A 14571-nucleotide genomic window follows, 5' to 3' on the forward strand; every position below is an offset into this window, starting at 1 on the left:
CTGGGATTACAGGCACGTGCCACCATGCCCAGTTAATTGTTGTATTTTTAGTAGAGATGCAGTTTCACTGTGTTGGTCAGGTTGGTCTTGAACTGCTGACCTCGTGATTCACCCACCCTGGCTTCCCAAAGTGCTGGGATTACAGGCGTGAGCCACTGCACCCAGCCTTTAGGATTGCACTTTGTATCAAGTGTATGAATATTCAAATTTGTGACATATCAGTAGTAGATACCTACTGTATGATGAGGATTTGGTTAAGAGAAAAATGCCATGCTATCTGAATCAGTTAGCTGGTTTGAAGCCTTAATTTTCAACAAATCAAGTAAGAGAGACCAGGGCTCTTGGGATTTATGGTAGCAGTGTTCAGGATCCTCTAAGAAACGATCACATTCATGGCCTGAAAGCACTTTGGTTGGCATGGAGAAATCCTTGGAACTGACAACAAATCATTATAATTTTGATTCATGTAATTGTTTTGCTTTATCCTTATAACTACACTGTGAGGTGGACAGGGTTGATATTATTAACACAGTTCGTAAATAAGGATCCCGGGAATTTGAGCTTAGCCAAACAGGCTTCATTCAGGAGTGGAGTACAGAGGGGGTCGTGGCTGGCGTTGGGTAGGTCCTCGTCCCTCAGGCTCATTGCTCTCGTCTTGCTGCGTCATGTTTAATATAGTCTTTGTTCACTGTTTTTCTTCCTTTATAGTCATAAACTTGAAGAGATGATATAGATGAATGGGTTATTCTTAGGATGTTTATGAGGGATACTAGAAGAATGAATTAACTCTTTCAAACCATTCATTGGTACATTGGGATACTAATTTGCTAAATAGTACCTTTGTGGTCTGGAAGACATAATTAACTGCCTCAAGTGCCTAATTTCAACCAGTAAATTAATTACCTAGCTATTTCTGGCTCAGTGTTTATTAGGCAGATTCACTGATCCTCATTCTAGCCTCTCTTTTAAATTTTGGACTAACGTCACTTTTAGAAGCTTTCTGGAAATTGTTACTCTTACGAAATGTTAATCAGAAAGCTTTGTACAAAAAGAAAAGGTCCTGGATAAAATACAGAGTAGGGACAATTTTCACTTGGTCTGTCCCTTCCAATTTGAGATAAATTCTTTGGAGGACTGTCATGAGATTATTTTTCCTTGCTCTGTTAATAAGATGAGTAGCTCTCTGCATCTGGGAATTTGAAAATAACTTATTTTTAAAATAAGCACAACTAATAAAACTTTTATATGGTAGTAAACCTAGTTTTGATTGTGTTTTCTTAAGGAAAATTGGCTTAAAATATTTCTTAAAAAAACAAAAACAAGAACAAAACTGCATGCACTATTTGAAAATCCATCAAGGATATACTTTCTTAGAACCAGCAGGTAACTTACAGCCTCTTTCTTTTGCTTCCCCTTTAGGTTTATCTAGTGATGAACACAGTATGTGATTATTATAAATATACTATGTTATTTCTTTTTAGGTTCCTATCCTTAGTAAAAAAGAGGATGTGTTTGCATATTTAGCTAAATATTCTGTGCCAATGGTTCGAGCAACGTGGCTGATCAAGATGACTTGTGCCTATTATTCTGCTATATCTGAAGCTAAAATTAAGAAACGTCAGCCTACTGATCCGAATTTGGGTAAGTGAGAGAGTACAATACACCTTACATTTCATTATTGATGTTGCAATTAATCGTTGCCTGCACCCTCTGGACACAGCTCAGCATGGTGAGTGTTGAGAAGGTTTGTGGTGGGACTGAGTTACTTGGGTATGGATAGGGCAGCTATTCCTTGTTCACTCAGTTTCAGAATTCTGATTCCATTAGCAAGGGCTGTTGATCTTATTGCCAAGATATATCCTGAATCTGAATACTTTTTACCACCACGGCTATTGAACTGCTGGTTCAAGCCACTGACATCTCTTGACTGGATAGAGTTGCAGCCTTTTAGCAGCTTTCTCTGCTGTTACTTTTGCTCCTTATGTTCTATTCTCTGCGTAACTACCATACTAATCTCCAAGCCTAAATAATATCATACTGTGTTTCTGTTTATAAATTTACAGTAATTTCTTATTGCAGATCCAGAGTCTTCACTGTGGCCAGTGAGGTCATCTCTGGTCTGCCCCCACTTCCTATGATGTTCCAGCCACATTGCCTTCCTCCTGTCCCCCTAATACGCTGAGCTGAGCTCTTTCGCTTTTCAGGGCTTCTGTGTTTCTTGCTCTTTGTACTTGGTTGGTCTTCTCTAGGATATTGGCACGCTTCTGTTTCTTCACTGAAGCTTTGGCTTAAATGTCATTTCTGCAGGAGGCTTTCTCTGGTCACTTACCTAAATTGCATTCCCTCTCTTTCTCTCCTCTCCCTCTACTTCTGGTTATGTCCTTACATGTTATTATTTTATTCAATGTACATCTCAATATCTGAAATTATGTTTAAAATATTTCTATCTGTGACTATGTGCCCCAACTTACCTGCACTAAAATATAAGGCCCGTAAGGGCAGGAATGTCAGTCTTATTCTCACCAAGTCTCCAGTGTCCAGAATTATGCTGGCCATGGTCATTGTTTTGAGTCAGAGCCCTCCCTTTGTTCGTTTCTAGACCATGACTTCTAGAGATGGTGCTAAAACATGCTTTGTAGGAGATAGACTAGACCAGAAATGTACATAAAGAATTATATATAAATGCGACCATTTAGAGATTAGGTTTATAAATACTCTTCATGAAATGAAAACAGCTTATGGTTTTATAAGGGAGAGTCCAATCACGAATCTCTGAGGAGGAGGGACGTAGTACAGACGTCTTCAGATACCAGGTGGTGCCCTCGATAAATGAGTTGGGGTATAAAGTGGTGGGGAGTGGTAGGGGCGCCCTCATGGTGAGTGGAGCTCACTCAAAAGCATGAACACTTAAAATTAAAAACAAAAACATGATCTGAATTCTGCGGCTGCCATCTTTGAGTTTGGCATCATCTTACCCGTGGTAAAACAAATAAGCAAAACAGAACTGTGTTTTAAAAAAGAAATGCCTAGGGAAAAATCCTGGAAGGTAGTAATCTACAAGTTAACAGCGATTGCTTCTGAGTGTTCTTTTCACAGTGGTCCTCTGTTATCTTTATATTTTTCTGAGTTTTTTTTTTCCCCATCAGCATCTTACTTTATTTGACGGAATACAGAAGAAGTACCCTTTTTGTTACTAAAATAATACATTTTCATTACAAAATTTTCAAATGGTGCTGAAGTAGATACAACATGATGTTCAAGTTTCTCTTCTCCCTCCTCTGTGTTATCCTTTTTGAAGTTTCATTCCTTCAGCCTCACACACATACATATTTCTTCATGTATCTGCATTTGTGTGTGGTGTGTGTGTTTGTGTGTGTGTGTGCGTGTGCGTGTGCGTGTATATATATATATATCCCTACTGGATTAACTTATTTATTATTTTTAGAGGTGAGCATCTCTCACTCATGCTAGAGTGCAGTGGCGTGATCATAACTCACTGCTTCCTCAAACTTCTGGGTTTAAGTGATCCTCTTGCCTCAGCCTGTCAAGTAACTGGGACTATAGGAATGTATCACCATGCCTGGCTCATTCTTTAATATTTTGTAGAGATAGGGTCTCACTGTGTTGCCCAGGCTTGTCTTGAATTCCTGGGCTCAAGCGATCCTCTCACGTGCACCACCCAGAGTGCTGGGATTACAGAGTGAGCTACTGTGCCCAGCCAGTCTCCATTGGACTGGACATGGATTTCCAGTTGTTTACTAGCTGCCTTCACTTTGATGACATCTGAGTGTCTGAATTGGCATAGAACATAATGTATATCAAATCAAGGTCTTGATTTCTTGATCCCTTAACTTTTTCCTTCCTGACACTTCTTAGTAAATGTTACATGTAGTTATTGGGTGGGTAAGGGCAATAGCCAAATTGTCAATCCTGGTATTTCTCTTTCTCTCAAAACCCTATATTCATTCCATCAATAATCCTGTCAGCCTTACTTTCAGAATAAAACTACAGTCTGAAAACTTGGTCCTCTGTGTCTACTGCTGCTACTGTGGCCAAACCACCACCCCCTTTGCCTGTCTATTGCAAGGATTTTAGCCAATCTTCTTGTTTTGTTTTGTTTTGTTTTGTTTTTTCCTCTAATGTCAGCTTTCCACTTTGTAGGCAGAAGGATACTGTTAGGGCAGAAATTATGCCACCCTTATGCCCAGAATTCTCGCATGGCCCATTGTCCCACTCAGATAGTGTAACTCGGCGACACTAGCAGCCTGCCTGCGTATTCCGACCTCTGGGCCTTGCTGACCAGTGGGCGTGGCTCTTCCACCACCTGTGGGTATACATGGGTCTGCTATCTTGCTTGACTGTGGTATCTGCTCAGATGTGATTCCTAAGAGAAGCCGCCTCCGACCACTGCAGCCAAAATATCTCCCTGTTACTGTCTTCTTATTCTGCTTTGTGAGAATTTCCTCATTGTTCTTAATAGCACCTCATGTTACATTTTATATGAGTTTTTGATCATCTGTCTCCATCCACTCCCAAGTACAACACAGGTGCCGTGAAGAACTTTGGTAGATTTTTTTCAGTGCTAAGTCTCTGAAGAGTACTTGGCATACAGAAGGTGGTCAGTAATTTTTAAAATAAGTAAATGAATAATTAGACGTGAAACATTTATGTTTTGTGTGTGTGTGATGTGATTACCTATTTCTGCATCTGTGTATGTATGTATTTAAAAAAAAAATCCCAATTTATAATCCTTGAAACTTTCATTATCACCAGCTACAGAAGAGAAACTACTCCGTTTCTTAAGTTCTCTTCATAGATGTTTTTTTGGTAACGTGTTCTTGTCGGTGTTTTTCTTGATGCTGCTTTTAATCTGATTTTGACTGCTACTAAAATGCAAAAAGGAAATGCAGAAATGATTTTCACAACTGAAACTTAAAACAATTTTAGGACAAATAAGAGGTCAAGCCAGGCATGGTGACTCACGTCTATAATCTTACTGCTTTGGGAGGCCAGGGCAGGAAGTTGGCTTGAGCCTGGAAGTTTAAGACCAGTCTAGGCAACATAGTGAGACCTTGTCTCTCCAACCCTTTCCACCAAAAAAATTAGTAAGGTGTGGTGGTGCACACTTGTATTCCCAGCTACTCAGGAGGCTGAGGTGAGAGGATAGCTTGAGCCCAGGAAGTTGATGCTGCAGCGAGCTGGGATTGAGCAGCTGCACTTCAACCTGGGCAACAGAGTAAGACTCTGTCCCTCAAACAAACAAACAAAAAACAGTTTGATAGCCCTTGATAATTTGGAAAGGTTGTATCATTTCTGGGAAATCCCAGATATGAATGTATCACCAGGACCACATGATTTCGCCTACTAGATGGATGGAAGTATAGCTGAAGTTCCTGCTTAAGTATAGTATGGACTTGTTGGATTCATTAGTTTTACCGTTAATTTCCTTATCACTATGGCTGGTTGGACTTGTGGAGGATTATTTTTCTCCCCACCAAAAAGTTAAAACTTTTATTACTTGCTTACCCATAATGGGTGATTACTAGGTTTACACACTAGCTGTGTTTTCTCTTCCTCTGTAAGCCAAATAACACACGATTCTGTTTTTGGTTCCAGTTAATGTACAGTATAATACAGTATATTGCAGTATATTGCAGTTAATGGGTTTTTATGATTATTAATGTATATTTAAAATTCTGAATATTAAAACCATGAAGATTAAGTCCTTATAATAATGTTTCTTATGTTAGAATATCCAGGCTTTGACCTAAGACATGCCAAAGGCTAAAAAGAAAAATATTTGAAAAATATATATAAATTTTAGGAGTTCACCCCTATGTTCCTAGGTCTAGAATCTCAGAAGGATTTGCTTTCGACTTTACGTTTATCAGTGCTGCCACTAAGAGACTAGGTGATCTAATGCAAAGTCCTTAGCCTCTCCAGACATCAGTCTTTTCAGCGTTGATTCAATCGAAGGTCTGTGTTGCCTTTGTCATGCCTTTTTAGTTGTCTTTAATGTAGAACAGTTCTTTAGCCATTCTTTTTTTTTGACCTTGATATTTTTAAAGGAGGCAGACCAGTTATTTTGTAGACTCTCCACTGATTTTCCTTTCTCCAGTTGCTTATTACTAGATTTAGGTTACACGTCTTTGCTTGAAGTATCCTGGAGGTGATGCTGTGAATGTATTAGTGTATCATATCCCAATACTGGTGGTGATAACTTTGATCATTTGGGTAAGGTGGTGTCTACCAGATTTTTCTCCTGCAAAGTTACTATTCTACCCTTTGTAGTTAGTAATTTACCTTTGTAAATATACAGTTCTTCTCTCTATATTCTGACATGTATTTTAATTGAAAATGGCAGGAGTCTATTTATACTATATGAAAAGAGTATGTGTTTCAAATATCTTGTTTTACTATCACTTGGTTACACCTGATACCTCTGACATTCTCCTTTGTCTTTAGCAGCTTTTTCAACTTCTTAAAGCAAATTATACAGTATATTTGAAAGCATTTGGCTGTGTAGACATAGCCATAATGTAGCAAGTTTCACACTCCTAGCAAGGGATACAGCCAAGTGAATACACACATATATATGTGTTGAATTGGATTAAATCGCATACACTTCAGGAGATTAACTTCTAGTATAGATTCTCCGTTCTGGCGTTGATAGCAAAAAGAATCATTCAGCACGTTTGGGGCAAGATTGACTATCAAGTGTCACCCTTTTCTGGCGTTGTGTTGTCTTGATGATTGTTCTTAGGATTTGTAAAGTGTTTTTAGTAGAAATGACTTTTATTCCTTTGTAATAGAAACATATGTTTTATTTTCAGTTCCTACTTTGGGCACTGGAACAGAGCTATAAAGCACTGCTGTTTGATTTTATTGAAGGGAGTTTTTCCAAAGTTAAGTGGGCTCACAGCAACAAGGAAGCAACACAGAGATCCTCACTGTTATTATGCAGAGAGTTACAGATCTCAAATGTAGATTAAATGGGTTGCTGCCCTGGGAAGCTTGCAGTCAGTAAAGACGTACCCAGTATAGTATATACACAAAAGTGAGAGGAGTGAGAAGTGCCTTGGGTTTATGAGTGAGGTCTCATGTGTAACTTCAAAGTGGGTAATGAAATATTTGACTTGGGCAAATATGAACATCAGGACGGAGATTTTAAATAGAGGGGAATTAGGGAAGCCTGAAAGAAGAGTTTGTAATTCTTAGTCCTTGTGAAACCTGGGAAAACAAAAAGATTTAGGTCAACATTGATGTTTAGAAAATGCCATGAAATAGGTTGAGGGAAAGTACACCAGAAATAATGCATGTTTGGTTTCAGATATTTTTAGAATTGAATTAAGTTTCATTGTTAAGAGAACAAGAATGTTTCGCTGCCTTAAATATTTTGAGCTCACCAGAGAAAATTATTTAAAACAGGCTAGCTAATACTTAAAAACGAAAAAGTAAAACTCACATTGAGTTATATAATTAAAGTCTTTGAGCAGATTAGGAAATACGACTTTATAGTAAATAACAGAACTTTGTACATTTATTTTTAGGAATTTTCCCCGTGAGGAGTCTTATTGTTGCTGAACCAACTAATAATAACTACAGCATGTACTGCTGTTATTGCCATCAGTGTTAACAGTTAGCATTTTTTGAGCACTTACGGAATCTCTGGTACTGAGATAAGTAGGGATACGGTGCTCACTGCATTTCTAGGTTGAATCAGCTCCCGATGTGTGCTGGGAAATGGTCTAGGTCAGGCGTCCCCATACTATGGCCTGCGGGCCGCACGCGGCCCCCTGAGGCCATTTATCCGGTCCCCCGCCGCACTTCAGGAAGGGGCACCTCTTTCATTGGTGGTCAGTGAGAGGAGCACAGTATGTGGCGGCCCTCCAATGGTCTGAGGGACAGTGAACTGGCCCCCTGCTTAAAAAGTTTGGGGACGCCTGGTCTAGGTTGTTTGGAGAAACTTTTCAGCCTTGGGAATGTCCCATCCCTTTGCTGGTGTGTGTGTGTGTTTGTGTGTGTGTGTGTGTGTGTGTGTGTGTGTGTGTGTGTTTGGCTTGTTTGGAAATGGTCAGTCCTCACCAGGTCTGTTGGCTGTCTGCCAGGGTTCCTGTGGTGTGCAGGATCCAGTGTTCCCCTTTTCATTAGTAAATGTTTGCTAGGTTCTGTATGTATTTTGTTCATTTTATGACTTATTACTCAGATGGCCTGTGAAAGAGACACTTTATTCTCATTTCATGGATGAGGATGGTGATGTGCAGGTAGTACACAGAGCCTCTCGGTGTAAGTTTCTAAACTTGGCCCCAGAGCCTGTGCTGGACACTGCTGGCCAGTGAGGACAAGAGTGGAGCAATGTAGTCACTGCCCTCTAGCTATTTGCAGTGTGTGTGGGGACATGCAGCCAAATAAGCAAACATTAGAGAACCAAGGAAGAGTTCATAGGGACAGGAAGGAGATACAGAGGGAATCTCAAGGAATAAGCCACTGTGGGAATTTGGGACATCCAAGGTGATTCACAGAGGAAGTGACTTAGGTGTATACTTTTGCAAGAAGAGGCATTTCCCAGGAGGACAGAGCTGAAGAGTGGGCTGTTGTTCAGGGAAGGGCATTTCTGGCAGGAGGATGGTGTCTCCAGAGAAATAGTTTATCAAATTATTCAACTTGTTGCACCTTCGGTATTTAACTTCAGCTTGAGCATCAGTTATCAGGTGGGGAGGTGATGAAAGGCTGTGTGAAGGTTTGCTTGCCGGAGTGGGTTATGTGAGTTCCCTCTGGTGCGTGATGAAAAGCCGTGGAAGGGTTTATTATTACTATTATTGTTACAACTCTTTCCCTCAGTTTCTTGTCTGTAAAAAATTAGGGATAATTGACAGTACTTTCTAATTTTTCCAGATGGAGCCTTGCTCTGTCGCTCCAGGCTGGAGTGCAATGGCGTGATCTCGGTTCACGGCAACCTCTGCCTGTCAGGGTCAAGTGATTCTCCTGCCTCAGCCTCCTGAGTAGCTGGGATTACAGGCACCTGCCATCATGCCCACCTAATTTTTGTATTTTTGTAGAGACGGGGTTTCACCATGTTGGCTAGGCTGGTCTCGAACTCCTGACCTCAGATGATCGCCCTCCTTAGCCTCCCAAAGTGCTGAGGTTACAGGTGTGAGCCACTGCACCTGGCCTGATAGTACTTTTTAAGAATGAAATGAGTCAATACTTTTAAAGTGTTTAGAACAGTGACTGGCACACAGTAAATATAGACCATTGATAATATGCTACTACTTAGAGCTGCTCTTATCAGCCAGTATTTATTATCCTGTGTAATGTATTGGGAACTTTGCAGGCATTATCTGTAACCTTGGAATGTAGGTTTTATTATGCTGTTTTGTGAATGCGGGACCTGACTCTCAGAGAAATTAAGTAACTTGCTGACTTAGATGGAGCTGGAGCCATGCCCAGGCTTCTGCCACTAGAGTGCCTGCTCCTCACTCCTGGCTGTGAGGTGATAGCTGCTGGTGGACTGTGTGTATTGTGGGTCTGGGCATCTGGAGGCAACAAGCATCACTAGGGGGAAAGATGCTGGCAGGAAGCAGGCTGCAGGACTGGTGGCTCTGAGCAGAATCTGAGGAGTAAGAACTCTTGTTCTCATGGGTGCTATGGGGAACAGGAGGAGCAAAGCAAAGTCCAGGGTGCCATGGAAACTAGAGAAGGAAATAAGAAACTGCTTGCAAGATGAGCAGCCTTAATTCTGCCTAGGAATTTTTGGGTATTCAATATGGTGAAAAGTGACAAGACATATCATACGCATGAGGTCTTTTTTGGGGGAACAGATAGATTCAAAGAAGCTTAAAATGCTTCGTGGTTAAACTGCCTGGGGCACTGCTCTATTTACCCCTAGTCATTTCCTCTGTGCCACCTGAGGTTTTGTGGGGATTTCAGTCAGATGAGAGACATTTCTTGGTTGACTATACTCTTGTAACCACTATCCTTATCACTCCCAAAATACAAAGAATAAACAGCTACCCTTCTTCCACAGTGGGTAATTAATTTGTGACATATTCACTGAGCCATTTGGACTGCAAAAATAAGTCCTGCTAAACTCATAATTGACAGTCTGGTTTCTTATCTAAGCCTACCAGCTTACTTGCAGTTTGGGTCTGTGAAGATATTGCATACTAACTTTTTTGATTCCAGGGACAAGCTTTTAGTTTTGTCAAGATTGCCTCCACATTTTCACAGTGTTCCTTCGATCTCATTTGTCATAAAGGAGTTATCTGCCTTGTTTATGCTGAAAGTAATCCTGAAGATTGGACAGAATTGCTTGTATAAGCTTAATTTCACACTTTGCTTAGGCATGAACAATAGGTTTTAACTAGTGAGGTAACTCTGGATGTCTGGTAAAAACTATTCTCCAATAGAAGGTATGGGACTACTGGATGTGAGACTTTGGTACCTAAAGCTATTCCATTCCCCAATAATCTTTTATCTAAAAGTTTTAACATCTCTTGATGAACTGAGCCTGGAATAGTTATATCTTTGGGAATGGCAAGATGTTGGCATTCTTCTGTAAATGAGGGCTTTCTCTCATGTGATAAATTACAGTGCTTTCTAAAAAAGGAAGAATAAATGCCAAACTCTTTTCCTTTGATTTCAGTTTTTGGAGTAGAAATTGTAGTTGCACCTCCACAGTGGTGAAAAACATTTCTCTATTTTTTTTTTTATTTAAAAAGTTTATTTTTGGCCATTGTTATGGGCTCATGGATTTTTATTTAATCTGTGTTTTACAACCAAGTACACTGATGTTAAATTTTGCCAGAATTGTCCCCAAATTGGCCAGAGACCCTTCCAGCTCTTTTGTATCCTTTTGACATGACACCCTTTTCCTTGCTTTCTGGCACAGAAAGATATCCCAGGCTCTTGTAATTTTCCTGCCTCCGATCTGCAAAGAGCCTTTGTTTAAGGAACTCTGCTTCTTTCTAATGGGGAATGGTATTTAGAAAGCAAGATCTGGGTGCTAAAGGTGCTCATTGCTACTGGGATGTTGTGTCTAGGCCCCATCAGTTGGTAGATGGATGGAGACACACATATTTGCATGTGTGCGCATATATGCGGGGGTTTTGTTCCTATTTCCAGTTTATCTTTAGCATGTCCTATTTAACATGAAATAATTTTTATTGCTTCAATTTTATGTTTATTTCACTTCTATTATGTGAACAATTAAAGGATTTATAGTGACATGAACATGGTTACTTGTCTACTTTATCCTGCTACAAACATACTGGCTTGAGAATTATAATCTGATACATTGAACGTAATGTGAAAGTTAATTTTTTTAAACTTGAGACTGTGTTTAACTTAAAAATGATTCCTCTCTGCAGTAAGGTACACTGTTTCAGTTTGTTTTCCATTTTAGGGTTTGATTTTTCTCTTAAGAACTAATTTTATGTTTTGAATATGTAACACCTTGACATATTCAAGAGTAAAAACTATATAAAGACAGGCAGAAGTTATCTCCATCTTTTCACACAATTCTCTTTACCCCATCTTCAGATGTAACCATTTCTTACCAGTTTTTAATCTTCCAGTTTTTATTTTTACAAAAATATGCAAATACTTATATCTTCTTATTTCTTCTTTTTGCTTACATAGAAGTTAGCATACCGTATATACTATTGGATATCTTTGCCTTATTTTTACTTAATGATATGCTAGTGATTGCTTGACATTCCCTGTTCCTTTTTGTGACCTCTTAGTCCTTCATTGTGTGGCTGTACCACAATTTGGCCAGTCCCTTGTTTTTATTTCAAAAATGTTTAAAAATATTTAGATTTACAGAGAAGTTGAGAAGATGGTACAGATCTCCCATGCGCACTTCTCACCCCTGTGCACAGTTTCTCCCATTATTAACATTTGCATTAATGTGATACATTGATTATAATTAATGAGCTAATACTGATTATTATAAAAGTCAGTCCATACTTTATTCAGATTTTCTTAGTTTTAACCTAATGGCTCTTTTCCGTTTCAGGATCCTATTCAGGATATTACATTACATTTAGTTGTCATATCTCCCCTAGACATATCTTGGCAGTGACATTTTCTCAGTTTCAGTGATTTTGGCAGTTTTGAGGAGTACTAGTCAGGTATGTTGTAGGGTGATCTTCTGTTGGAATTTGTCTGATGTTTTCCTTATGGTTAGACTGGGTTACAGAAGTCAAGTGCCCTTCTGATAGTGTTACATCAAGGGTACATGCTATCACCATGACTTACAACTGTTGATGTTAACCTTGATCACCTGGCTGAGGCAGCACTTACCACATTTTACAGTGTAAAGTTATTTCCTTCACATCCCTTTCCACACTGTAGTCTTTGGAAGGAAGTCAGTATGCACAGTCCACACTTAAGATGTGGGGAGTTAGCCATCCTCCTCCTTGAGGGCAGAGTATTCCAATACTTAAAGTCTTGGAAATTCTTCTGCATGGGAGATTTCTCTCTTATCTACCTACCTACCTGCCTACTATCTATTCATTAATTCATTAATGCGTATATTTAAGCATTTCAATCAGTATTGATTCATAGATGTTTACTTTATCTTTTGGATTATCATACTCTATTTTGTTCCATCTTTGCCCATTGAGAGCTCTTCCAGCTGTGTCCTGTGTACATTTGACATACCCATCTTAGTTTGCTTTGTTTCTGTTTTTCTAAGTACTTCCTTATTTTCTGGCACTAGAAGATGCATTCTAGGTTTTTTAGAAGATTCTTTGTTTTTAGAAGGATGCATTCATTGTATATATTTTCTGCCCCAATCCTATAATCAGCTATTTCTCCAAGGAGCCCTGGTTCTCTTTAAAGGAGAATGGTATTAGAAAACAAGAGCTGAGCGCGAAGTGTGCTTATTGCTGCTTGGGGATGTCATTGCTTCTAGGCCCTCTCAGTTGACAGATTAAGGAGATGGATGTGTGTGGACTATCCCATGTATGTACATATATTTATAAATATTTCTATATGAGATTGTGTCTCTTGAGCTAAAAATTAATTCTTATTGATGTCTGTTAAATGCATTTTTCTATTTGGTTAGAATCTGCCAAGTTTTCCTTCATAGTATAAACATGGACTCGACCTATTCAAGTTATGAGAGGAGACTCTTGGTGGGACAGGCAGAGGGGAAATACATAAGTAAGATCCTGATGGGAGGTGAAAGAGAGCTGAATGTTCATCATCTTGCATATTAGGAAGCCAGTAGGTAATGCTTACTAATCAAGAAGTAGGACTATAATTATGTTATTTAGAGATAGAGGCAAATAAAAGACACACAACTGATAAAAGAGTTGAAAATAATTGCTTTTGGAGAATAACTGAGGAGTTTATGGGCAGTCAGCTGTTGTGTTCACAATAAATCTTTTAGAACCACTGGACTCTTATTTAAGACATGTGCAAGAGGAGCTTTCATATAAACAAAAGTTAGCTAAGCCTAATCACAGTCCCAAATTATTACTGCCGTTTTTTTTTGTTGTCATTGGTACTTTCCCTGGAAGATATCTTGCTATAAGAATGTTGTATGAAAAAGATTTGGAGGAAGTTCAAGGAATGCCAGCTTACCCAGTAGCATTACAATTTTAGTTAGATAAATTACAAGAGCTTACTTTTCTCTAAGCTGACTACTTGCTTCCTGGGACCTTAACTAAAATAAAGTAGATGTTCTTTGTAAACATTGGAAGACTTTTAATATTTTCCCAGGTATGTAGCATTTCAGTTAATTGAATATGCAGATTTTCACTATTTACAGACCCTTTATTAAGGTGGTATAACATAAGATTTACCATCGTAACCAGTTATAAGTGTATGGTATAGCAGTATTAACTAAATGCACATTGTTTTAAAACTGGTTTGTAGAACTCTTCCCTCTTGCAAAACTGAAACTGCCCATTGAACAGCTCCCCTTTTTCCCCCTCCACCAGCCTCTGGCTACCACCATCATACTTTGCTGATTTACAGAAACTTTAAAAAGTTCTAATCAAGTTTAATATGCTACACTGTAACTCTGTTTGCCCGATTGTTGCCCTGTGGAAACATTTCAGCTTTTCCAAAGTAAAAATGTTAGACCCTGTTAGAATACTGGTCCCATGTTAGAATATACTGGTGTGTGGTGGTAATCAGGTTGTGTTTTTATGTTTAGTTACTTTTTTTGTAAATATCAAAGAAAATGTCTGCCCATGATAGTTTTGGATTTTTTTTTTTCGGGATGGGAGTCACTCTGTCACCCAGGCTAGAGTGCAATGGCCCGGTCTTGGCTCACTGAACCTCTCCCTCCTGGGTTCAAATGATTCTCCTGCCTCAGCCTCCCAAGTAGTTGGGATTTCAGGCATATGCCACCATACTCAGCTAAATTTTTATTTTTAGTAGAGATGGGGTTTCACTGTGTTGGCCAGTCTGGTCTTGAACTTCTGACCTTGTGTTCCACCTGCCTCAACCTCCCAAAGTGTTGGGATTGCAGGTGTGAGCCACTGTGCTTGGCCAGTTTTGAATTTCTTAGAGAAATGCATTGAAAGAAATTACTATATTTCACTTGAATAAGGA

General features: G+C 39.2%; 1 protein-coding gene across 9 annotated transcripts in view; it reads left to right on the plus strand.

Annotated features, from left to right (window-relative positions):
- The window catches only part of MED12L (mediator complex subunit 12L), a 361238-nt gene that overhangs the window by 46337 nt on the left and 300330 nt on the right, over positions 1-14571 (plus strand). For all 9 annotated transcript variants that reach the window (XR_012519124.1, XM_074405495.1, XM_039480199.2 and 6 more), the window contains one exon: positions 1482-1641. Coding sequence is in view for 8 of the 9 variants with exons in the window: in XM_074405495.1 (XP_074261596.1) it covers positions 1482-1641 (160 nt within the window). In the remaining variant the exon portion in view is untranslated. The remainder of the gene's footprint in view (positions 1-1481; positions 1642-14571) is intronic.

The sequence above is a fragment of the Saimiri boliviensis genome, chromosome 9, assembly GCF_048565385.1.
Source record: "Saimiri boliviensis isolate mSaiBol1 chromosome 9, mSaiBol1.pri, whole genome shotgun sequence".
In the NCBI taxonomy this organism is placed as follows: domain Eukaryota; kingdom Metazoa; phylum Chordata; class Mammalia; order Primates; family Cebidae; genus Saimiri; species Saimiri boliviensis.